General features: G+C 38.8%; 2 protein-coding genes across 4 annotated transcripts in view; one reads left to right on the top strand and one right to left on the bottom strand.

Moving 5' to 3' along the window:
• dpysl3 (dihydropyrimidinase like 3) overlaps window positions 1-13,123 on the top strand; it is a 30,930-nt gene extending 17,807 nt beyond the window's left edge. Inside the window, exons 7-14 of one of the 2 annotated variants that reach the window (XM_086176711.1) lie at window positions 553-621; window positions 1,677-1,797; window positions 2,005-2,161; window positions 4,475-4,616; window positions 6,028-6,198; window positions 8,737-8,916; window positions 10,495-10,648; window positions 11,965-13,123. In XM_086176711.1, coding sequence (XP_086032837.1) covers window positions 553-621; window positions 1,677-1,797; window positions 2,005-2,161; window positions 4,475-4,616; window positions 6,028-6,198; window positions 8,737-8,916; window positions 10,495-10,648; window positions 11,965-12,059 — 1,089 coding nt within the window. In that variant the 3' untranslated portion in view covers window positions 12,060-13,123. Of the gene's footprint in view, window positions 1-552; window positions 622-1,676; window positions 1,798-2,004; window positions 2,162-4,474; window positions 4,617-6,027; window positions 6,199-8,736; window positions 8,917-10,494; window positions 10,667-11,964 lie in introns of both variants that reach the window. The other variant, XM_086176710.1, reaches the window with a different exon arrangement.
• Window positions 13,124-17,861: 4,738 nt separating this feature from the next.
• Window positions 17,862-26,907, bottom strand: part of stk32a (serine/threonine kinase 32A) — a 63,271-nt gene continuing 54,225 nt past the window's right edge. For both annotated transcript variants that reach the window (XM_086177284.1, XM_086177285.1), the window contains 2 exons: window positions 21,874-21,938; window positions 17,862-20,651 (listed from right to left, as the gene is read on the bottom strand). In XM_086177284.1, the coding sequence (XP_086033410.1) occupies window positions 20,534-20,651; window positions 21,874-21,938 (183 nt within the window). In that variant the 3' untranslated portion in view covers window positions 17,862-20,533. The remainder of the gene's footprint in view (window positions 20,652-21,873; window positions 21,939-26,907) is intronic.

The raw sequence follows: 26,907 nt of genomic DNA, 5'->3' as shown, positions 1-26,907 counted from the left end.
GCTGTTAGGGCTAAAGGACCCCCCCCACGCACACACACACACACAAATACAGACTTAGTTGTATGTATTAAAAGCCCCTTCTTGTCTGCACAAATACATTTGTACAGTTGACTCATAGGTCAAAGGAAAATGCTGCGTCTGCCTTCTATACTATATCAATAGTTTCATTCGGCCCTGTTCTTTGTTGCAGCCATATTGATATGTTGTGGTATTGTACTGTACAGTATATAGTATAAACAAGTGTAACATGGTCACAGTAATGATGACTGTTTTTTTGTTTTATTACTGCTTTATGGCAGTGAAATACTGTATCTAATATGGCATAAAACCTATAAGTGTGAGAAGGATAACATTTTAAATAGTTATTATCAAGTACCATTGCTCCTGTGATAGAATCCATTAAATTCAGTCACAGATAAATAAGATATACATGTGTATGTGTGTATGTGTGTGAATGTGTGTACATGCGTGTATCCGAGTATCCACTTTAGACCCAGATCAATTATTTTCCGAGTACCTGCTAATTCTTTCTTCTGTGCGTTTGCTCCACAGGAGCAGGCTCGTATGCTGCAGATGGGTATTACCGGACCGGAGGGACATGTCCTGAGCAGGCCTGAGGAGGTGATAAAAGTCAATTTAACCCCTTTAACTCCAACTTAAAATATCAAGGTTATATGAAACATTATTTTTGTCTGCAATTCAGACCGGACTCTGAAATTAGATACCAATTTCAAATCTGCAACCATCAGAATAATCATAGTCACGCACAGTAAGATTTTTATATTAACACTCAAGGTTTGAAACCTTGACTGAAATTTGTCCTACATCCTAATGATTGACTGTACTGTTCAAAAAAATAAAAAACAGCAAAATGAACAAAAGTCATGTTCTCAGCTCGTCTGCCGTCAGTCTGACTACGATTTTCCGCCCTCTGATGCAGTGGAGCGAAGCTGTTCCACTAGTCTCCAAGTATCATGCAATTAAGGGCAGTCTTGCGAAATAAAAGCTTGGCAATGTGGTTTAATTGTGTGGAGTCCAAAACGGATTAGTGTATTGTGTCCTGTTTGGTTTTAATTTATTGGTTATTGGTCCCAGGCTGAGGTTGTGGACTAGAAACATCGACGTCACCACGCAAAGTACAAAACCCGCAGAAGATGCACAATTGTCTTTCCACTGGCGATCGTTTTGTTTACGTCTCTTCCTGACCCTTTTAATTTGGTTTTAATGAAAATGTAAATGGACAAGTTCAGTGACCTCTAAAAATGTAAAAAAAAAAACAAACAAGAGAAAAAAACAGACAATGACTGAGCAAATTCAAAACTGCACAAATTTTAGTGAATATATTAGTTGAAGTGAAAACTAAAAGAAAGACCAAAGATTTATGAATGTAGTGAAAGAGGACATGAAGTTAATTGGTGTGAGAGAAGGGGATACAGCGAATAAGATTAAATGGGGAAGGTTTATTCGCTGTGGTTACCCCTGAAGGGAAAAGGTGAAAGAAAAAAGGAAGAAGAAGTAGACTAATTTTTACTCTTTGATTTTAATCTATGACTCTTCATTTTATGTTAAATTGATTAAACACACAAACAATGCAGCCCTTAATATAATTGGTTATACCATCTGGGGACCTTCTAGTGAGAATAAACATTAATCGCAATGTATTGACTCTTCTGTAGCTGGAGGCTGAGGCGGTGTTTCGAGCCATCACCATTGCTAGCCAAACCAACTGTCCTCTCTACGTGACTCGAGTTATGAGCAAGAGTGCCGCAGACATCATCTCACAGGCACGGAAAAAAGGTAACGTGCAGCTCCGGGGTCTTTATGGAAACACGGTCGTCGATGTTGAGAAGAATTTTGAAAAGTGTTCCGACGCTCTGGTGAAGCGCTTACGTCGGGCTAATTTTTCCTCCGAAATCTGGAGGATATTTACAACGAAACAGGATGAAGCCAAATTTATACATGCGATGTAAGATGGCATGAATTTCATAAATATTTCCTCCCCAGGAAATGTTGTGTTCGGGGAGCCAATCACAGCCAGTCTTGGGACTGATGGGACGCATTACTGGAGCAAGAATTGGGCCAAGGCGGCCTCTTTTGTAACTTCACCTCCTCTCAGTCCTGATCCCACCACTCCAGATTATCTGAACACACTGCTGTCCAGGTACCTCTCACTTGGCTTGCTGAGCTTTTCAAATATAAATTATGCATTTTAGGGTGTTATGAAGGCTCAGTGTAGGGCAGTCACTTTTCCTCGGTCAGGGGTCGGCAACATTTAACACCCAAAGAGCCATTTGGACCCGGTTTCCATGGAAAAGAAACACTCAGAGCCGCAAATAATTTTTGACGTCTAAAATAAAGGTACCACTGTATATATTGCTATTTATTACCTTTACACGTTGTATAAACAAGTGTGCAGTGTGTCGCTTATGAAATCCACAAAGTGCTACAGAGAAAATTCAATTTTATATATGGAATGAACACATTTTGAATATTTTGAGATTTAGGCTTTCATGGCGTGTAGCGTAGCCTTGACCTGCATTTTAAAAGTAAATTGGGAAAAAAAATCACTGTGTCAGTTAACAATAAAAAATAAATGTTTGGAAAATATTTTCATAAATATTTATTTTATCAGGTTAATGGGACTTCTGCTTCTGAACTTCTACGCACAGCATCTGCAAATCGGGACTATACCGGCTAGCTGGTATACCGGCTTCCGCGAGAGTGGCTTTTGGCGGTGAAAAAAATAAATATAATTTTATTTGAATATTTCAAGATCACAGTAATCTTCCAACTTAGAACTAGAATTAAAAAAAGGGAACTAACACGAATAAAATACACTTCAATTAAATATTTATCATTTATTTTCCCAAGCCACTCGGAGCCGCAGTGTTAAGGATGAACGAGCCGCATGCGGCTCCGAAACCGCAGGTTGCCGACCCCTGTCGTAGGTCAACACGACACAAAACCCACTATGTGCAGGATCTCTAAACGCTGCAAGTGCTTTGATAGTATTGCATCCATGTTTTTATTATTTTTAATTACCTCCATGGTCATTGTATGTATGTTGCTTGTAAAAAAGGCATGATATATTGAATTACAATGAAATCGACAGATGGAGATGTATTTAGTAACAAAGGCCGACAGTTACTGTGGCCTTTGTTGACATGGAACAAAGCAACCAAAGTTAAAATGAGAATGTGCGCATGTGTGTTTCATTATAGCGCCTTTGCTTTGCAGAGTAAGTTTCCAGTAATTGTGAGTGAATAACATGCTTAAATTCACTGGAACCATTTGGCTGATCTTAAAAGGAGGGCGCAATTTGCATAAATTGTGAAATAGTCTTCGATATCTTAGATTGATGGGATTTAATAATAATCACCCATTGCACAAGTATTTATAATGAATCCATGCAGGTTTCTTAGCTCATTTTTAAATTGGCAAATGGTGCTTATCTTGAGAGAGACAAAATAGGAAGTGTTTAAAGCAGGGATGTCAAACTCAAATACACAGTGGGCCAAAATTCAAAACTGGGACAAAGTCGCAGGCCAACATTGATATTTATTGAAAAAAATCTTCCTCCAGATATAACAATGAACCTTTTCATATGGACCCAAACAAGTTTTGCTTAAAAACTAAACATGGAACAAGTATAGTTTAATACTAAACAGTATATAACTTAACATTGCACACATGCAAAATCCCGTTTTCTGCCTAAGTAGCAGGGTTCCAGTATTAGCATGAGATTGCTATGACTACTGTATGCAGAGGAGAAGGCGTTTATGGGTCCTGTTGTGATTTTCGTGCCAAAACATCAGCAGAAAATTCTGTGATTTGTAGAATTAGCAATACATGCACTGCAGACCATACCGGCGGGCCAGGTCTAATAGTCATTTGGTATGGCTTTGCGGGCCAAATATAATTACAGTGGGACAGAGTTTGACACCTATGGTTTAAACTGTAGCTGCAATGCCTCCTCCATACGTCTAAGATTGTTTTACATTACATTACATTACATTGCATTCAGCAGACGCTTTTATCCAAAGCGACTTACAATAGAGGACATAGGGACTGCAAATACACTTGCAAATACACGATGCACAGGAAATATACAGAACAGTAAGCTGGGTTAGCGAGGTTTTTTTTTTTTTTTGGACAAAGACATACACAAATGTACACACACACACACACACACACACACACTGCATAGCCTAACTTGCTGCCTAACCTGATCTGGGGCATCAGCGCAGTAAAAAGTCCTGAAAGAGAACAGTTTTTACCTGTTTCTTGAAGGTTGAGATAGATGATGCTGGTCTTGTTGCTTCTGGAAGTTTGTTCCACCACTGAGGTAGTAGAACTGAGAACAGTTTTGCCTGAGATTGCTTAGAGCGAGCAAAAGGTACTTTTTTAAATGTCTGGTTCCGCTGATATGTCACAAATGTTACTATTTCCATTGACCCTGCACCTTTTCTGACAGCGGAGACCTGAGTGTGACTGGCAGTGCTCACTGTACCTTCAGCGTGGCTCAGAAAGCCATCGGTAAGGATGATTTCACTCAGATCCCCGAGGGTGTCAATGGGGTTGAGGAGCGGATGGCGCTCATCTGGGACAAAGCCGTGGTGAGGACCGTTATTTATAACTTATGAAGACAGAGGAACAATAGATATGTATTGTTAATTCACTTTTTTTCCCTTCACTGAATCGGATTATTTAAACCACGGTTTTGTCATAAGCCTGTCAGTGTTTGTGATGTTCCGTCTGCGCTGTTTGCTGTTCCCTGAATCCCTCGTCTTCATGGTTTCTATTTTTGTCTTTTTTTTTTTTCACGGGCGCTCTTCTTCAAAGTTTCACATGTTTTTATTCCTCACAAACAGTTCTCCTTTATTCTCTCTGTCCTTTCAAAGTTTTCTGTTTTGTGTTTTATCCCCATTTTTTTTGTATCTCAAGATCTGGCCTTTTTTTCACCCTCATTGCATGCGTCTTTCTGTCTCATTCACCCCCCCCCCCCTTCCTCTTATCACTGCATGGCTGACAAACATGGAGCCTGGAAGCAGGAGACTGTAGTGAATTCCTGGGCTGCCACCCAAATATGGATGATGAGCATGTAAAAGAAAACCAAAAAAAAAAAAAAAAGACAAAATATTGTTCTAAAAGCAGGCACATGAAATCCACAGCAACAACAAAATCTGACTGAATGTAGCCCAAACTGAACTGTTGGACGTGTCGCTCAAAGTGGAGCAAACCGTTTGTTCCAGATTATACAAGGTGAAGAACTTTTCCCGAGCTGTCGCTATAGTCATCTCACGCAGGCATAAATATAGCGTGCGCTTCGAGTCCTCATACTACTGATCTAATAAACTGTTAAATAAACTGTCAAATATCCAAGCTAAGAAATATAGGGGAAAATCAAGTGATTTTTTTTGCCACATTATTTATTATTTTTATGTGAATCAGTCAAATTATTATTTAGTGTTCTACTATTTGAAAAATGAAAAAGAACAATACAACACTTGACATGATAACTTTAGGCAATGTGCCATTTTAGGAGGTGTTTTTCATTCCCTAATAGAGCTCTGTATTTAGACACTGTGTAATCCAAACGTCTGCCAGTTGGTAAAATCTGGTCTTGGTATTGTCAGTGAAGAAGTCATGACAGAAGCACCGAGGAAAGCGGGGAGCTGTTAAGAGAGGACGTGTTTAAAAACCCTGCATTAGAATCACTTAAACTATAAATGTGAAATGGCTTCATGTCAAAGCATATTTTGGTCACCTGTGTTTCCCTTAAACATGTGTTTGTTGCTTCGTATCAGGATTCAGTTGAATTGTAAAAACTGTAAGTGTACATGCCATTTAAAAGTAACCATTGAAATGAGGTAATTATATAATATAGTTTAAAAGTAACTGAACAGCCTCCGTCGAACTGAAGCATCAAAAGTGACAATCACTGCCATCTAAAGCTCCGCTGCTGTTTGACAAAAGCCGACTCCCTGTTTTGCCAACCTTTATTCGGCTTGTTTTTCTTCCTTCCAGACTACAGGTAAGATGGATGAGAACATGTTCGTGGCGGTCACCAGCACCAATGCGGCCAAGATCCTGAACCTGTACCCTCGTAAGGGTCGGATTGCTGTGGGCTCTGACGCTGACCTGGTCATTTGGGACACCGATGCTATCCGTACCATCACTGCGAAGACACACAACTCAGTGCGTTGTGAAGATTATATACTTTCTACATTTCTTATTTCTGACTGTTTCCATCTTGCAGCTTATGCAACTTAGCATTTTGATCCTCAACTTTTCTTCTTTTTAACTCCAGACTTAGAAAACTGAAAAAGACTAAAAGGAACTAGGTTGAAGCGAGGAATGCGATAGAATAGTACATCTGTGTATGTGTTCACAAGACCAAATGAAACGTAGAGATAGATCGAGAGGGTTAGGGAGAGAGCACATTTTTGATCCGTGTCCAGTGAGCTTTGAGTTCCTCCGAGCGGAAACAAGGTCTCGGTGGATGTTCACTGTTCATATAACTTACAATCTACTCGCCACGCGGAGAAATCCAAAAAATCCTCCTCCGAAATGAAGGAAGCAATCATTTGGAATAATATGGATTATCCAAATACAAGCTATGTAAATCCATAATGTGTTCCTATAGTTAATGCACTCTGTAGTCAACCTATGGTGCAATAAAAATACTGTGCTCAATTCCTATTAAATATCCCTTTCACTTGAGCAGATCAATCAAAATAATATCCTGATTAGTGGGTTTAAACTATGTAATGATTACTGAGGCACATGATTATGCTCGAGCAAAACTTATATTTCAAAAATCTTTCAAGAACCGCAGACATGTGGGACAACTACACATTTCTGGTTGGAAAACAACTTGTCGAATTGGTGGAAAACAGCTTTGGGCATAAGACACGGGGAATTTCACGGGAAATATGTGATGCAAGACGCAAACACAGTGAGATTTGGTAGCACGGCATGACCTGTATTTTATCTACAAATCTTCTCTTTTTATTAAGACTGAAAAATATAACCAGGGTCATAGTAAAGTTAAAATTTTTAAGGTTGCTTTGAAATGTAGGGGTCTGTCATTTTGATTGAAAATACCCTATGGTGTAAGTTGCACTTTCCTCAAATTTTTTTGACCAGTGTTTTATAGTGATGTCTTAACATATACTAAATTATTCTAATTTGCTGCATTATTAATTGCAAATGCACTAAAATAGAATAAAATTTTATTTAGATTGGGATGATACAGTTTAACATATGATTTTATAACTCTTTTACATGAACAATAGAAAACAGCACAACAAAATAAAAATGATCAACATTTTAATAGTATGGTGTAAAAGATGAGAAAACAGATGTACACAATCATCCCAATAGACCTTTAAAAGACAAACATACTAAAACTAAATAACAGAGGTCATCAAAATACATATCTGAAAAATAATGTTGATCAAAAAGATTTGTCACTGTCTGTTAGTATAATATAAGGTATAGCTTTTCTGATTTTCTCCAAATCTGTTATAATTATGTGTCTTTGTTAAGGGCTCAGAGTCAACCACCACATGGACAGAAATAAAAAAAGAAAACTTGGGCACCTAAAAATCAAGTGTCTGCACAGGAAATTAAGGCTGTCCTCGCTTGCCGCATATCATGCCTTTACAGAAATAGAACAGCAGGGACAAATACTGCTCCAGTCATGTTAAGATAGTGTTTTTTCCTCTTATTTTTCTTATTTAAAGGCAACTAAAACTTTACACTTCTCAGATTGCCAAAAAAGTATACTGAATTCTGTGCATTTTTCATTTCCTTGGCATATTAAAAGGTGGTTGTGTAAAACAGAAAAAAAACAGGGCTGTGTTTCCAGATGGGAGAATAGGAAAACTAGGGAGAAACTATTCTCCTCTCTCCTAATGTGGACTGGGGATTGGTGGGTTCTTACATAATGATGTCACCATTTCATTTCCTGCTGGTTGTCATTCCAGATAAAATAACTCAAGGGAGCTACGGACTAGAGCACGTCAGCTCCCTGCTCCAATAAATCTACCTTAATGGATAGTCTGATGCCTGGCCAAATAGAAGCCATTCTGTTTATCAGCTGTTCCCTCGTGGAGGATATTGTTTTAGTTTGTTATCAGTAAACCAAACTCTGTCCTGAATTACCTGTTGCTGGCAGCATTGCCATATAAAGATGCGTGATATGAGATATGTTCAAAAATTAAACTCTGTGACAATGTGCACCCTCTGAGGCACACATACAGATTAGCCATTACATCATATTTGGCACGCAGCAGGTCTTAGTTATGTCCTGTTCTGGCCTGAATTTGGATGGCAGCTGAAAACAGGGCCGTGCGCAAAGGATAACAGTGACAGCAGGATTGATTCGGGGAAGGGAGTGGGGGCTTGGGAGAGTTAAACCCTTCATAGTTCACTCATAGAAAAATACAAAGTTGGAGGGCATGAAAGCTGAACAAGGGTAAATGGGCAGGATAATGAATGTAAATTAAGCAAGAAGTTTACAAGGAGTACAAAAGCGGGATGGATAACGACGGGGTGGATCGACCGTGAAGAGGGAGTGGGAGAGAGCACAAATAACCGTGAAAAATGTTGCAATGGCAGCTGTTTGCAAATACAAGATGAAGAACAGTAAAAAAGTTCAGGCCTTCAGTCTTCTTCTTCCTCCACTGTAATGTTTTTTTAGTCTGATTTCATTATATATTTCTGTTTTAGGCTGCCGAGTACAATGTCTTTGAGGGAATGGAGCTGCGCGGAGCGCCCCTTGTGGTGATTTGCCAGGGGAAGATCGTGCTAGAAGATGGGAATTTGCATGCCACATCCGGCGTGGGCCGCTTCATTCCGTGCTCACCTTTCCCTGACTTTGCCTACAAGCGCGTTAAAGCTCGGAAGCAGGTAAATGCAGCTTCTTCATCATTTTCATTTTATTTCCTCAAAAAAAATACATGTAAAGTTTGCAAAGTTTTTAAAGGGTGGGTTCAACTTCTGGGCAAATCTGCGTCAGATGGCTCAAGTGCGGATAAAACTTAAACAAATACAAAGCAACAATGCCATATTGGTGATTCTCAATAAATAAAAAATCCTGCTCAGGAAAGTAGCTAAAATATGTACAAACACTAAATAATGGCTGCCATAAAAAACTACAACGATCAAGGAACAGTATTTCCAGCTTTGAGCAATTACTCAGACCAAGTAGGGTCAAAGAACAGGGAAAAAGCAAGAGAACAGAAGTTAAAAGTTAAAAGCTTGTATTGTGAGCGAGCAAACACCGAGCGTTTGAGTGTGATAAAAAGCACACAGGGAAGAAGGCATGGAAACACAGCAGTGGGACAAGGGGCAGATAAACTTCGTCTGACATCAGCTGCTTTAAGTTCAGCCATGAGAAAATTTTTGTTTTTATACCGTGGTGAAACAGGATCATGCAGTGAGGGTGGTCCAGACTGACTAATGATGGTTTTAGAAAAGATACAGTCAGTTTTGATAGAGTGTTTCTGTTCAACCTACCGCACACTGTAATAGACACCAAAGCCAACTCTAAAAATTATATAAAATTCATAATATTTTAGATATCAACTGTGCTAACATGACATCAGATTGTTTCTTTATTAGGCTAGAAACAACAGGGAATGAGGAACAGGATGAGGTTGTAACATTAAGCCACATAATCAAAAGTTAACACAAAACATATTGAACATCTTCATATATATAATCAGTATTATTATGTGCAACTTGCACAGTTCATTTCACTGTCTCCATAATAAAATTTACTTTTTCATTCAGAGCAGCTACTTTCCACATTCTCGTGCTCCTCCTCACCGGCCAAAAGTCTCATTGTTCAGCAATTTCCTAATTTGCAGCTGGCTGATGGCTCTCAAAATGGAGCTGTAGTAACAGTGGTCTGTTTATCTTGGTAGCGGTCAATGTTATGCTTTCATCATTTGCAGATGTCTCCTTTTAGCTCGTCACAGAGGTTTCTAAGATTTTAAGAGTCACACCACTGACAGACAGATAGACCGACGTACAGACAGATATGTTTTTTCTCTTTTTTCCAATCAAAACATTCATCCTATAGAGTTGTCTCAATTCTACCATAAGATTTTGTTCATGTGTACATATCATGCAGTTTGTCATTCCTGCCGTGAATAAAGTTTTTGGAAAAATTAACAATATGGAGGTGGTGGGGCATTGTGCCAAGTATGGGGCCACAGAATGACATTTATTAGCAGTGTCTAAAAATAAAAAAGGAGCTACATGAAGAGAGGGAAGCAAGTAATTGATATAGGGCACAGAAGGTAATAAGACAAAGTATAGTCAATATTTTTAAAAGAGACAAAAGGGGCAGCCTTTCATATTGGACTTTAAAATAAAATGATAAGCAGTCCGGCTCAGTGCCAGAGTCTCTCTTACCAAAGAATGCTGACATTATGTCAATCTGCTTCATGTACTTTGCATCCTGTCTTGCCACTGCTACAGCTGGCGGTCCTGAGGGCAGTACCCCGGGGAATGTACGACGGCCCGGTGTCTGAATTCTCTTTGTCCCGTGGCGGCACTCCTTCTGCCTCAGCGCGTACGTCTCCCACCAAACAGCCTGTCAGAAACCTGCACCAGTCTGGATTTAGTCTAGCAGGTAACCCTGCACCATGTGGTGAGCCCAACTTCTTTATACAAACCCTTCCCTCCACCGACTCTTCTGTTCTGCATCGTGCCTCTTTGTACCTCAACTCAGGTTCATGGTGCGCAACAATCATCCGATTTACGCATGTTGTTGTTCCTGTCGTGTGAAATATTGAATTTGACGGGAATGGGGTCATCTCATTTTTGTAGTGAACATTAGTAATTTGTCTTTAACTTTCCCCATGCATGCTTATTTGAAAGTTTGCGGGATCTGTTAATGTATGTATTTATGTTTCACGTTTGTTCCCCATCGGTAAAAAGGTTGAATTTTATACATTTAAAGGTGGCCATTTAATTTAGGTTAGAGTTCAATAATACCACAAAGTGAGACAATACTATATATATATGTGACCCATTTAGCTAAACAAATATCATTTTCCTTGACATGAATTAGTGCTGCTTTTAGTTAGCATATTTGTGTCTTAGTGTATTATGGACTTTGTAATACAGTTAATGATTCTATTGATATGTATTCAGCTCAGATCTTAGGAATACCATGTTTCAAAAAGCTGAAGTCAAGAATCACATTTTAGCAAGTATAGCCGGAGTGGGATACGTCACGGATGAAAAAAGGATGGTGACCTCCACTGGAAAGAATTTCCACATTTGTGCGCATGAATTTACAAGGCAGTTTGGCTGCTCCTGGTTTCCCAGGCTTTAATGATTATGTGTGTTTAAGATTTTCTGTATATTCTTGTGTTTGTGCATATGCCTCGACTCACTCTAACGTCAGTTGTGGGCCACCACCTGCAGAGTTGATTTACATTCTTGGGTAAAGAGCTTGAAAGTAATGTATCATAGACTGACATCATTCTCTTTCCCATCTAAATATATATTCTCCGTGATAATTTCTTGCAGCAGAAAGACTGACTCATCAATTGGAAACACCATGATTTATGTCAAACTGGTAAACTGTGATATTTCAGTGAAATTCAGTCTGAAATTTGTTTACCATGTCTTCTCGTTGATGTATCTCTTATGTTGAAATTAAGAACATTGCTTACAAAACATCTTGCCTTAAACTGCATTTTTGGCAGTTATAAAACAAACTCTCTGCTAAAAGTATTGGTTGATAACTCCATTGTTAGCTGAAATGAAAACAGCAAAATGTCTTTGTCCACTTAAAGCGAGACGGGAAGAAAGCTCAACCGATATCCACTTATCAAAGATAGTTGTGGTAAAAAAACAATAGATCATGTAAATACACACTTCATTTGAAAAAAGTAAAAAAAAAAAATCTTCATGCAAGCTTCTTTCTGCCCTCCTCAGGACCACCGACTCCAGATGATATTCCCATCAGGCCCGCCGGCAGGCGCATCGTGGTGCCCCCTGGTGGCCGCTCCAACATCACATCCCTGAGTTAAACAGCATGTGGGCAAGGGGGCGAGGCACATCCAGAAAATGACAACAGCCAGAGTGCACGATTGGGAGTGTGTCAGGGGGGGGTGGGGCGGGGAGGGGATCAATAGAGGTGGGGCTTGGGGATGGGGAAGGGGGAGGGGGTATATATAAATAGGACCAGGATTAGTTAAAACGTAAAAACACTGAATCCTCATGCCTTACCTGTCACTATGCTACCTTGCTCAGATGAGAACAGTATCCCATTTCCTTGGCAGTGCAAAAAAAAAGTGGTGTATAAGAGTGGTAGGGAACTGCTTGTTTGTAAAGATAAAGGTACCACCAAACAACACACATCACTCCTTTGCTTCACTTTACCTTGATGCTACAGTACTAATACTGTGAAAATATCGTTCCCTCGGTGCTTTGATAGTGGGGTAAAAGTCGAACTATACCCTCGTGGTCAACCAAGAACAACAGTTTCTCAAAGGAAAATGGATACAGCTTTTCTCTGCTATGGTTGTTTCATCCTATTTGGCTTTCAGTGTCACTCCTCTTTCAGTAGCCCGCTCTCTTCATAGTAAGCAACACATAACACTAGACCCCCCTTGTTAGAAATGGAATTTCATGCAGTACTATTAATTAGCTCTAGGCGGCAGTGTATATACAGTAGACGTAACGTAACTTTGTGAATGATGTTGTTGCAGAATTTTTTAGGTTTACTGGATCAAGTAAAATGTATTTGTCGTAGCCCAGAGCAGGAGTCGACGGACATGGAGCTGCATGGGCCGCATAAATATTGGTGACGTGATCCATGATCCTTTCAAACTCTCCGCTTGGCTCACTGATGAAAACCACACCATGATGTACTGATGGCATAATTAATAAAATGGAGAAAAAAAAAGCAAGATACACGAGAGAAGAATTTGCAGGAGAAAAAAAAGGTTTTTAGTCTTTACTCCCAAAAGGTTAGTGTCTATTTTAATTTCTTTCTGCACCCTTTCATGGCTACATTAAAAACAGCATTCTAAGAAATCCTTGCTTGTACCTGCTTCTAGCATATCGCCTTGCATCTTGAAAATGATCATGAGACAGTGAAATTAGTACAAAAAAAAAAAATAGTTCACAGGAAATAAAGAGATAAAGTCAACTCATAGCTTCACTATCGCTTGTAATGGTGAGTTTTTTGTACCCCCGCCTTCAAAAAGAAAAAAAACAAAGAACAAACAAACACAGATGCAATGAATTCAATGAAATAAAACACATTTTCAGGTAACTTAAATGTCTTCTGCGTTACTTCAACTTTGCATTTCCATTCTTGATGAACCAGGATTTTGCTGGACAAGAGAAAGCTCATCATGCCTTGCCACCCCAGCAGAGCTCTATAACGTAAACATGACCAATTCTTGACCAGTAACATCAGCCAACCACAATCACTGGTCCAGTACGGTTCACCGAAAATGCTCTTGATTGCATTGGAGGGCCTCGACGCTCTCCAACTGTTTAAATCCTTCAGCTGTTTTTTCCAGTGAGGCACAGGATTTCGGTGAAGTAATGGAAGGTTTGATTTTGTGGCAGTTCTGCTGTGGGGGGGAGAAAGGGAATGAGATTATGTTTTTATTTGGCAGTGGTCTGGCAGAATCAGAGGCAGGAATATGTTGTGATTTGTGTATTTATATTAGTTCAGTTTTATGTTGTTTCTTTTATACTGTTGTATCAAAACCCAGAAATGGCAGGTCAAAAATACAGTGTGTTGTGGCGGTATGAATTTTTTCCTGAATAAACATGAGTTGCAACTGATTGACTGCGATGTTATTTGGTGTCTAATGATTACATTTCATTTAAGATAATATGTTATAAATATTTGAATTAATATTCCTGTTTATGTGTATTTAACGCTATGTCTTTCATCTTCAGTCAGCATTTAATTTGATTATATAGGGAGACGCAAATACTTAAAGCCCACAACTCAGACTTGATCATCTGGGGTAAATATGTTAACCATGATTTTCATCCATCTGCTTACCTGTTTTATATGCCCAACTAATCTAAATAAATAAACCATAGGGTTGAGCCTGGTGGCTTAAGTCATGAGCAACACTGCATTGTTGACATTAGTAATCACATTCAGCCTGTGTCTTCCATAGAGATAACTTATTGATACCGAAAAACACACATGCACCTTTTATCCTAGTACAAGGCAGAAGTGCAGCACCAGCTGACAAGTCAAATATCTGAGGCCACAGGTTTTACAAATTAAGAATACTCTGGATCTTCACCATGTTCCTATGTTGCTGCATATTCGAGTATTATGTATTTTAGCCACTAGGGGGCGCAGTGAGCATATACTGTAATCCACCACAAGTCAGTGGCCTCAGTCTTAACGTCTTAGTTGGCCCAATTTTGAAATATCTTGACACTCGTCACTTACTTTCTTTCATCACTATCCAAAACAAAAAATACTTCTTATCACTTCAATGTGAAAAAAAAGGGATATATTATCAGCCTAAAGATGATTAATAATAATGATTTGGTCAGAGGCATCATTTATATATTTTTTATTGCTTTCATGAAGTTTTGATCTTTGAGTAAACGAGTTCCATTATTGTCTATCTTTTTCACATTTCTTTTCCCCTTTTGAATATCCTTTGGAGTACTTCCATGAATGGTTGCAAAAGCTTCCATTTGAGATTCAATGACGTATTAGACTATATAGCCTGTTCCAGGAACTTTTCCCTCTTTTTTAAAAACTTCTTCTTTTTCTTTTCTGATAGTCCCTTGGTATGAAGAAATATAGCCCCACGTGAAATATCACGGTGAAAGCCGATCGTGTCTGTCTATATAATTATAAATGGTTCTTGTGGAAATGAAATGACTCTGCACTGCTTTAAAACTTCAAAAGTTCACCTTGGAGGTTATGTCATAATCTTTGTTTTCATGTTTGTATTTTCCTTTTTTTAATTATAATTTTTATAAGGGCGTTTATAACTTGGTCCACGTGCAGCTTCGGAAATATGAGAAAACATCCCAGAACACCCGGAAAACACAGATTGCGCAAATTCTAATCAAAACAAGTTGTCATTGGAAAAATATTTCTTTTGACAGGCTGTGGATTTCATCAGTGAAGAAAAATCCTGTTGCTGATGAACTACAAAAAGCCAACCATGGCTCCTGTTTTTTGTTTCATAAAGACAAATAAATCCAGGTTCTTGTAAGCTGGGTCAATATGCTGAAATTCACAAAGGAGTAGGAAGGTTGAGCTTCAGTAATAGATTTTTTTTAATCTATTTGGTTAATAACTGGTCCTCTTTGGTCCAAGACAACCAACTGTCATTCTCAGCGAATGTCGCAGCAGTCGCACGTTCCTGCAGATTCCTCCTCTACAACATCAGGAAGATTTCTAGATTCCTCATGGAGGATACAGTGCGGATACTCATCCAGGCTCAAGTCATCTCTCGTCTGGAATACTGCAACTCCCTCCTTGCCGGTGCCCCAGTGGTGACCATCAGGCCTCTGGAGATTATTCAGAAAGCGGCCGTCCGCCTGGTGTTCAACCGTCCCATATTCTCCCACATAACTCCCCTTCTTATGTCCCTAAACCGGCTCCCAGTTCAAGTCCCTGGCGCTCGCCTACCGGGCAGTGAATGGGACAACCCCATCTTATCTCCAGGATATGGTCAAGCCACATGTCCCTACCCGATCCGATCTGCCGCCTCTCGGCGACCGTCCAACCCATCGCTCAGAGCCCCCGGCTGCCGATCGAATCGGTCTCGGCTCTTCTCGGTCTTGGCTCCTCAGTGGTGGAACGAACTCCCGAAAAAAGATCAGAACAGCAGAGTCGCTGCCCATCTTTTGCCATGAGGTGAAAACATATCTCTTCACCAAGCACTACCACTAATCGCACTTAACCCCCAACCCCCGCGAAAAAAAAAGAAAAAAAAACAAAGAAATGAATGTATTTATGTATATACACTGCTCAAAAAAATAAAGGGAACACTTAAAAAACACATCCTAGATCTAAATGAATGAAATATTCTTCTGAAATACTTTGCTCTTTACACAGTTGAATGTGCTGACAACAAAATCACACAGAAATGATCAATGGAAATCAATTGTATCAACCCATGGAGGTCTGGATTAGGAATCACACTCAAAATTAAAGTGTAAAAACAAACTCCAGGCTGATCCAACTTTGATGTAATGTCCTTAAAACAAGTCAAAATGAATCTGTGTTGCTTCCTGAGTGGACACTATGATTTCACAGAAGTGTGATTGACTTGGAGTTACACTGTGTTGTTTAAGTGTTCCCTTTATTTTTTTGAGCAGTATAGTTTTGAGATGGCTATTTGGCAGAGTGGTCACTTCTGACTTCCGACTACTGGTACGTTGGATCTTCGGTGACTGATTTGCACTTTTTGTAAGTCGCTTTTCATTAAAGCGTCTGCCAAATGACTGTAATGTAAAAAATGAAATGTAATAATGCAGTCTGAATGTGAAGAATATCACTAGAAACAGCAGGGCCAAATCCTTTCACAAAACATGGAACTACTTTCTCCTTAATTTTTCCAATTAAGATCATTCACGATGACTAAATTCCTTTCCTTCCTCATCGCCTCATTCCACCTGCTCTTCCTATCGTGTCTGAACTCACGTCCCTTCATCAATGCATGTTAGTAAAATCATATCATCTCTCTAATCTCTGGGCTTTCTCATTTCATAGGTTCCCAGGGCTTGAACTGCTGCTGCAGTCTTGCCAGACGTCCACCATTGCTATTTCTGTTCTGAATATTAAGGCTATCATTGTATGATTTCAGCTATTACCAGTAGTAAGAGATCATTTGTGCCTGTTTCTCCAGACCCTCGCACCCCATGTCTTTACCACACTCTTGCATTCATCACCGCCTTTCTCTTTCGGTCTTAACCCGACCAGATCTATCAAAGATTTCAGCCTGATAAAAGATGGTGTTTCCTCGCCACAGTCGCCAAGTGCTTGCTCATGGTGACAGCTGGGTTTCTGTTAATTGTTTTAAATACCTGCTCTATAGGTAAAGTGTCATGAGACAACTGTGTTATGAATTAGTGCTATACTAATAAAATATGACGTTCACTTGACTTTTTTTCTGATGCCGCGTTACAGATTCATTTATATTCTTTTGCAATTTTTATTCCAGCTTATTTTTCTGAGTTTCAGCAGAAAGTGGTTTTACATGAGCAAGTATATGTAAACATGACAGAAATGACCACTTTGAAATATAGTCATGGGTTGTGTTAAAAAAACACATAGACTATATTTTACATGTCACTGACACAAAGAAGCTTTCTCACTGTAAGAGGAAGATGTTGATGTGGTAGCCCCCTTTTTTAGTGGTTGTCAATGTATCAGAAAATGGAAATATTTATCAACCAAATACCCCCCTGGGTAGAATATTACTGTGGAAGTGCTGCCTCAATTTTAGGCTCAACAGTGTGTGGGCTTATTGGGCAACAAATTGATATAGAGAAGTTAGGACCTGGTACTGGCTCTTAGGTCCACTGTTTTTGTTTGTTACATATTTAATTCAGCCTGAAATTCAGTCTGAAAAAGTGTGAATTTACTGTTTATCTTGAACCTGAGATCTGTATACTCTACATAATATATATATAATTTTATCATTATCTACTATGAGTATTTCAGCATTAGAGAAAATGATTTCAGCCTATATAAACTCCTATTACGGAATTTGCTACTTACCCAGTGAATGAAAAATCTCAAATTCTGGTAAACTGGAGGAATTCTAAATAAAGGACAAGGCAGAGTCGCATTTGTTCAGAAAAAAAGAGCATCATTATTTAAGGCACACCTTTATAGATTGGAACTCTATCACAGTTGAATACAGGAAACACACAGTGACAACTTAAGGACAACAAATGTTTGGGAGGAAATTCACAGGTGTGGAACAAATCTTTTCTCATACTAAAGTCTTTGTGGATGGCTATTGGAAAACAATCTTTATATATTTGTGTCAGAATGATTTAACATCAACCATTTCAACTGTTGATTTTGGGAGTATTGATGGTGTTAAGCTGTCATTGTTGAGCTGATGCAGTAAGCCCCTCCAATCTAATACCCATCAATTATTCACAGAGTAACTTAGATTGTCATTCACAAATATGATTTCCTCCAGGTATAGCGAGTGCTAATCCATCTCTTTAACGATTCCACTACAGCTTAAATTTCATACATAACCAAACCTTGGGATTGGTTAAATCACATCAATGACAACAACACCAACACAAAGGTAAGTTAAAACATTAGACTGTTTGGATAGAGAATGCTGCTACTAGTACTTAAGTCATTGGAGTGAAATACACTGATGTTTCAAATATACTCGCAAGGACAGGCTTGGCTTGATTTAATTGCAAGGAGATTGTGGTCATTTAAATAAATAGGCATCAGGAGTGACTTAATCGGGTTGTTTGACACCTACAGAAACTGTTGTGGGAGTCTGTTTTCACATTAGGCTTATTTTTTGATTTTTTTTTTGCAAGTATTATAGGCATGTGTGGTTTTTGAGAAAAATGTTCTTGCAGAGTCAGACTTGTGCTATATGAAATATGGCAAAATGCAACATTATTCCTCCATCTGTGAATTATTAGATTCCTTTGTTGTTTTCTTGCTAAACATTTTGGATGAGAAGGAACTCCACGCACGGAGTTTCCCCCCTCCAATCCGTCCAGCTGGCACATCATTTCCCATGACTGCCAACAATTATCTGCACTCAAAGAATCCAAAATGTGTTGTTTTACCGGAGCAATTAATTCAGAATATGCAAGTACAGAGTTATCTGGTGGCACATTTGTAACTTGTTGTTTTCTACACAAAAGAGGAGGAATGACATTTAGAATCATTCCACAGAAGAGTTTTCAATGCAGGCAATTGCCGACAATGACGGAGCTTAATCCTCGTGTAGAAAATTACCCCAAACTTAAGTATTCAGTCACAGCTTTAGAATGTTCTCTTCTTTGTGCAAAAAAATGCTACAATTGATAAATATGAATGTGCAAAGCAAGGGTCATTGTGAAACATACAGTTTAGTGTCTACCATCTACTGTTTTGCTTCATTAAAAATTCCAGCTGGTTCACTGTATACTGAGAAAGAAAAAGTGTATATCAAGCTTTTTTTTTTTTTTCCTGAGCCATATGGCTTGGCCTTTCTCTGATGATGACGTCGGCCAGTTCTTAGCTGCACAGCCTCACGTAAACTGTCATTTCTGAGTAAAGCCTGAACAATACGATGGTCAAATGATTTTATTGGATTTTCACAGATATTTGTTTTTGTGTTTGGCAACCACCAGTGTTCACTGCTTGATTTGATGTATTTTCAGATTAAAAAAGAAGAGGATAACATGTTCACAATATAATTCACAATACTGGTGACGGATGATTTGTCATTGTGTAACTTTTAAATTTTGTTGTAACTGAGCAAAATCCTACAACTGCAGGTGGTTGTTCCAAAATATTGTAGATTATTCAGAAGCGTAATGTAAATGAGCTCCACTTACAGACTTAAACTAACGGAGACTATTAGATTAGTATCACGGTTTTCAAAGATCAGTTTGAGAATGGGGTTCCAAAATCTAGTATTGTACAGGTCCTTTATCTAAGGTTAAGTATGAAATTTTTGCGCAAATGTTTTTTTTCGAAGCATAAATGGTAAAGCGGAAGTTGAAGCCAAGGTTTTGTTTCTTTGTGCAAATGACAGAGAGGGGATATTCCTGGAATCTTAACATCTTTAATAGACTGTGAAGCTGAGTATAATGACCTCTAGATCCATGTATCTGCAGCTATTATAAATTGAGCCATTCATGTTTGAGACAGTTCAGTTTTGCAGCATTCTAGTATCCATGGATGCTGCCTTAAACAGAAGTATCTTGTTTTACTTAAGTTTCCTGTATTTAGTATGAAAGAACAGCTACATAACAGTATGCATCACAGCACATACCCTTCCATCTGCATGATTATTTTCAATATAAATAACCTTATCTGTGTCAGATGATGTGTTCAGATGATTGCAATGAACCAGGAGATGCCTTGTAGGGATTCGAAATCCATCTACCCTTGTCACATCGGGATGACTCGTTTCTCACCGTAACGTCACGTCTGGATGAGAGGTCGTCCAGGCATCAGAGCACCAAAGCCATGTAGGTAGCGTGATGTACTTAGTTACTTTTTATAGTCATTTTTCAGGGTGAGAGCAGGGTAAAATCCTTCTCTAAGTCTGTTTGTTGCTGCATGACAAAGCTGTTTCCCCCTCTGCGTTTACAAGAGTTCTCAACAATATAGTCTTTGTGATCCGACGTGTGTGCAGTGAGAGCTGCATCCGTGTTCGTGAGTTGAACGGTGACATTGAACAGTGCCTCTGCAGACGCAGCAGTGTATAAGAATTGCTGAGCTACAAGCTGTGGAGCGGTGCAAGGGAGGAGTTAGTGGATGGCCAGGGGATCACGTGATGTACGGGGTCTATCCTGATAGGTAGGCAGCTGGCTCGACATTGTTATTCTGACCATCCTCTATTGCTTTGTTCTTCTCAGTCAGAGACAATTCAGAGGATCCAGAATCTGTTGCTGCTTTCTTGGACCTGTTGGTTAAAGAACATCCGTTAATGAAACACACCGCTTATCAGCCCCGCTATAAATCTGACAACATCTGTATTTGATCAAAAATGTTCCTAGAAAAAACATGTTTCTGTCTGCAAAATTTCCAACCTTGATTATAAATCAAACTGTAAACACTGTGTGGTTCATAAAAAATAAAGGAAATGCTTTTTAAATCTCAGGTAACATGTTAGGAATTTAACGTGGATTTCAATGAATAACAAAAAAAGATAATTATTTAAAATGATTTGAAATGCCTCTTACACATTTTTAATTATATTGTCTCCTGAAATTGATATGATAATTATGCTATAACTAAAAATAATAATATCAGCATTTTAATAGATGTAGTGATACTAGTACCTAATGAAAACATTGCTTGAATAAGACAGACATGCTCCTACTTTTGAGGAAATGTTTAATATAATTATCTGGACATTATTTCATAACAGAAATGCAACTAAAGCCACATAGACAGGGACATTAATGTGAGATAAAGTGTGAAGGGCTTCTCAGCTTTGAAATAACACCAAACTTGAAGCTGCTTACAAAATGGTCCCTTTTTATTGTATTGTCTCTATCATTCAGTGTTCTCTTGACTATCTGCTAATATTACAAAATTGCTGCCAAAAAACATTCTTTGGACAGAACTTTTTGACAATGTTGTTTTAGGTGCATTGACAACTGATAAAAAATCTCTTTACACTTCCAGTGTTTAGAATATTCTTTATAAAACCTGTTGTGAGCTCAAACACACTGCAACTATATATGGGTCTGTAGCGTGAAAGGTTGGACATACTGTATATATTTTTTAACATCTCCAATTCAGGAGTTTATCTCTTAAGAAGGACCTCAAACAATGGCACGGGGAACATTTGTTGTGTTCTTGCCTTAATCACACACCCACATATCTGGACCAGATCTTGAGCCACAAATAGCCAGAATGCCATTCCTTCACACAGTCCTTTAGAACATAGTTGAGTGATTACTTCTGTTTATCATGTTGTTTGAATAATGCAATCTTTAGTGTCTTCCATTAAATCAATCTTCATACAAAAAGTCAAGTATTCTATAATTTTTATTCATTTTATTTTATTTTGAAAGCAACATTACTTGCAAAACACCAATATTATTGCATGCGCAACTGAGCCATGGACCAGTTGCGAGGTGTATGCGGTATATTGTCAACAAATGGAGCTCACTTACTTTTCTCTATTGAAGACAATGAAGTCTCTTTGGACGTTATCCAAACGTTGCTGCAATTGACCGTTCTAGAGGACAGACAAACACAGGAGATCAGTTACCAGATTAAAAGTAAGGGTTCAAGCGTCAGTCAATATTCTCTACCGTGTTGCAGAGACTCATTACATTTTAAATCGCGCAAAACCCCCTTTTTGCAGGGTTGCAGGGCGCTGCGGCCCCAATGACCCTCTTGCAGGATAAGCAGGTTAGAGGATGAATGAATGAATTGACCTTTCTGTCTGAAGTGGGCTACACTTGATGCAGTTTCTCCTCCTATAAAAAATTGCCATGGGGGAAAATTGAACCAACTCTAGAGGAACCTTGTGCTCTAGTGTATGGCCAGCCCTCCTACACATATTTGGCCTACTTAACCAGAGGGGAACATCAAGCACTCTTATACTGAACCACATTCACTTTTTTATTTAGGTGGCGGTGAGGGGGGTTATTATGGAGACTGGTCATTATTATGCTCTTACATAAAAATAATACATGATGAGGAACCGGAGCATGTGCCATTATCCTGCATTCCCAATTCTTACTAATGAAAGCCGAAGCCGCATGACGCCTCTTTACGAAAGAAATGGCTACCTCCATGCACATTGCTGTCAGTCACACGGCCCACCAGAGAGACCTGGTACAGGTGCTGCTACTGTAAGGGGCCGAAAGCCATCGGCTAAATTAGGGTGAGGCAGAGGTAGAGAGAGAGAGGGGTGTATAGGAAAAGGTGACAAAAAAGGAAATGAAAAGAACTGAAAGCACTCTTTGAGTTTAATACAAATGTTATAATGTGAAAGTAAATAAAATCAAGGTATGTCTTCATCTAAGGGGCCGGTGTCAATGTGGCGTCATGATAGAAATTACAAAACGAGCAAGGTCAAAGCTTTTATTCCTCCACATTTAAGAAGTTTATGAAAGGCAATTTCAGACAGAGTGCTGAAATGGCACGAATGTATTGTACCAAAACAAGATTATAGCTTTGCCACTTGGCAAGATTAGCAGCAAAGCATTAACTGTGAAGAATCTCCTGCAGTAGCTTTCCCATTTTTTAAATGACTTTAAAAGATTGCTCACAGGCTAGTTGTAGAACCCACTACGCTGAACTTCCCATGTAATGAGACCAACCGATTAGAAGCACACTGGACACACCCGCTGGACTAACACCCGGCAGGGGCATTACACAGTGTGCTTGTCAGGCCTGTTATTTCTGTCTGAGCTTAGAGTGTCTTTTTATATTGAACTCGTGCTGCAGATTAAAGAAAATAAATATGTAGTGACAGAAATGAGTAATTTGCTAATTAATCCAATGATTGATTTTAGATTTGGGATTTCCTGGATTTCCTTCCATAGTCCAATTGCATGCAGTAGGATAACCAAAGACACTAAATTACCAGATGTGTGAATGAGAGAGCGAATGGTCGATTGCTGCATAAGGCTTTGCAATCAGCTGCTGACTAGATTCAAGATTCATAGTTTGTATTGTCATATGCACAATCTGGAAATGTGTTTCCAGGTACTATTTCTTACTGTGCCATCTGCAATGCAGCCAGATAAGTAGCAATATATAGATAAATAAATAATAAACATACTGTTGTAACCAGTAAACAGTCATGTGACTATGGAGTAGGCAAACATATCTGCCACGGAGCATATTACGTTCAACTCTTTAGTCCCTGCCTCTCATAAAATGTCATTGTGAATAGGCTCGAGCCCCTATGCTACCATACACACACACATATATGCAGAATATTTACATGTATATACATTACGTCTGCATTTAAAGTATCTCAATCTACCACCAAAAAGATGATTCAGTTCACAAAATCACAATTAATTGTCTGTGAATAGATGTGGGTTTTCTAGAACTACTAATATGTCAATATTATCGTTAATATCGTTAACACATTATCGTTAATGTTGTACATGTGGCACAACTAGATATAAGTTGTTATAAATTTCCTATCTTCCAACCAAGCAGCTCTTTCGCTTATGTGAGATGGAGAAGCAATTGTGGACAACCTAGCTGTGGACTACCAGGAAATGCAAATTTAACATGAAACTGTTTCATCGACCACGATTCTGTGACCAGTATTTTTGGTAAAATTTGGTGAATCCACTTGATAAAATGTCGCATTTATAAAGAATGCAAAGGAGGAGATTCAAATGCATATATTTTTCTGTATCAAGCACAATAAACAATGCAGCCTAATCAGATTGCCCTGGATATAATTCATGGAATAGAGTACAGTGATCCCTCGCTATAACGCGGTTTACTTTTCACGGTTTCACAACTTCACGGATTTGCATCGTGCATTGTGTTCTGCATCCTGATTGGCTAAAAAGTCACTCCGCTTCTTCTCTACCTGTGAGTCAATAACGTTGCAGTTTAATATGTACACGTACGTAAAACAGCTTGCCAAATTTGCATTACGTATGTGCAAATTCTCTTGCAATTTCGAGTTTCTCTAAAACCCATAATGTTGACAAAACACTCTGGACTGACAAAAGCACCTGCGGCAGGGCCCAAAAGGCAGCGGAAGATGCTATCTATCGCAGATAAAGTTAAACTTCTGGACATGCTAAGGGAATGTAAAAGCTATGCGGCTGTAGGTCAGCATTACGGAATTAATGAATCTTCCGTTTGTTCCATAAAGAAGGAAGAAAAAAACATAAGGACGACAGCAGCAATAAGTTTTAATAAGGATGCAAAAAGGGTTGCAACTGTCCGCAACAAGACCATGGTAAGGATGGAGTGTGCATTAGCTTTATGAATTAATGACTGCATTAATTGTATAATAATTGTAAAAAAAAAATAAAGGTTTCTACTTCACGGATTTTGCCTATCACGGGTTCTTTTTGGAACGTAACCCCCACGAAAAACAAGGGTGTACTATATAGTGAAAAGAAGATGGAACCATCACAGTTGGCAACCAGGACTTCCATAAGGTGAGCCAGTTTAAATACATGGGCTCGGTGACACAATTCTAGATGCCCAGACCCTTGTAAATGCAGCCAGGCTGAAATGGTGCCAGGTCACCAGAGGCCTCTGTGACCGAAAAATAGCTGTACCCTTGAAGATTTACAAGTCTGTTTGCCTGGTCGGCCGATATGGCTCCGAATGTTGTCCTGCAACAGTCAAGCACGAGCAGGTATTACATGCAGTGGAGATGCACATGTTTCAGTGGGCTTTTGGCCCTAAGCGGTTAGATCACCAGGAATTAAGATGTGTAGAAATTCATGGGAGTAGCACCAATAGCAGGAGGCCTGTTTATGGTGTTATGGCCATGTGGTGCGAAAGAATAAGATGTCAGGAGCCAAAACTCTGTGCCTGAAATCAGCTGGAAGTTGGCCCTGTGATTGTTCCCAAGAAGGGATGGCTCAATCACCTTTCATAAAATTTGCGACTTGCAAATGTCACCACTAATGACGGTCGTGATAAAAAGAAATGGACATCGATGTAAAGGAAAACTGACCCAAAGCCATGCAGGAAAATCCCTGGGAAAATGATAATGATGATGAAGATAATAATTCATGAAATCAAGGTCTAAGACCACGTTTATATGCAGGAAAAATCAAAACCATTTGATGTAGGAATAAGAGAGGCAGAAGAAGATGAAAAGAGGTTCTGACCGATGCACCTGCATCTAAGGTAAAAAAATTGGCAACAATTATCTCTAATACGTCTGATTTAGATGTAAGGCAGGAGAAATGTTGTGTTTTTTAACAAGGGCATTTGGAGCCACTACTATGTAGATTAATGACATATAGACAAATCACAAGTCAGACAATCCACCTATAGAGAAGAAAAAAGAAAAGGAAACTCATTCCCAGGAACTGAGGAGAGAATTACTTAAACATAACATAGCCGAAAAAAAAAACACCGGTCAGCAAAGAGAAAAATCAATGATGGCCTGGGCTCCTGCCCGTTTAATATAAAGACCGTCCCGAATTGTTAATGAATTTAACACAAGTAATTAATTGAATTAAGTATGTAAAGTTGGCATGAGGAGAGGGAAGAAAGTACTTACAGACTAGTTGTTTTAGAATAATAACAAGCCAGAAAGGCATTCAAAAGAATTAGAATTGCCATTTCAGTGTAATGGGTTGGTGGCTGAAGAGACATTTTTCCAATCCAAGCTCCCAAGTAAAGTTCTTAGTACCTCTTAGTATACATACGATCTGTTTATTTTCTGTTTACATTTCTTTCAAGGTCTGTTCGTCCATCTTCTCAAGCTTTCAAGGGAAGAGACGTGTGTGACTGTTTTCTGTTTATCAGTTCTGAAGTCAAGTATGAGGATTGCTTGCTTTTCTAATTCAGAATAAGTGGAGAATTATAGCTTCACATAGACTAATCTGACTTAAACAAAACTAGGCTTGTCTTTAATGGATTTATTTTTGATTGAAAAAAAAAATCCTATTCACCTTCCACCATGCAATGGGATCAAGAATGAATCTCTTTGCATGCCCAGTATGGCCATATTTCTGTTACTAATTTATTGCTCTAGTATTAGGCATGTATGTTTTTATTTCCTATTTTTCACAACAGCATCAATAATTACCTAGAGCATTGGATGAGTCGATTTTGAAACTTTACAATGTTGTAATGCATTATTTGCTGTCAGGACAAATGAAATAGAAGTCAGTTGATAACAAATCATTTTCCTGTACTAACAAACTGTTTTGTCTGCATTCACACAAAGTGGGACTTGTGACCGGGAGAGCACAAATGCAAACACTAAGCAAATTACTTTACCTATACACAACAACACATCCTACAAAAGGAACATTGTTTGGGCAGATTTTCAATTTGGGGACGATGTTACTAGAGCTAACTGAGCTAATTCACTGCACAGGTAATGAGATAAATGTTATGTTAGTAAAAAAATGAAAAAAGGATGAAAACGCGGTTGTGGACAAGGGATTGGAAGAAGAAAAATTGGCCGGAAAACAAGTAAATAGTGACTTGAGGGGGAGACATTTATTGAAGGACCCGTTGGAGAC

Source organism: Fistularia commersonii, chromosome 29 (assembly GCF_037954325.1).
Source record: "Fistularia commersonii isolate RoL2024-O1a breed Wild chromosome 29, RoL_Fcom_v1.0, whole genome shotgun sequence".
In the NCBI taxonomy this organism is placed as follows: Eukaryota; Metazoa; Chordata; class Actinopteri; order Syngnathiformes; family Fistulariidae; genus Fistularia; species Fistularia commersonii.
The sequence above is the reverse complement of the archived record's forward strand: the minus strand, read 5'-3'. Positions and strand labels throughout refer to the sequence as shown.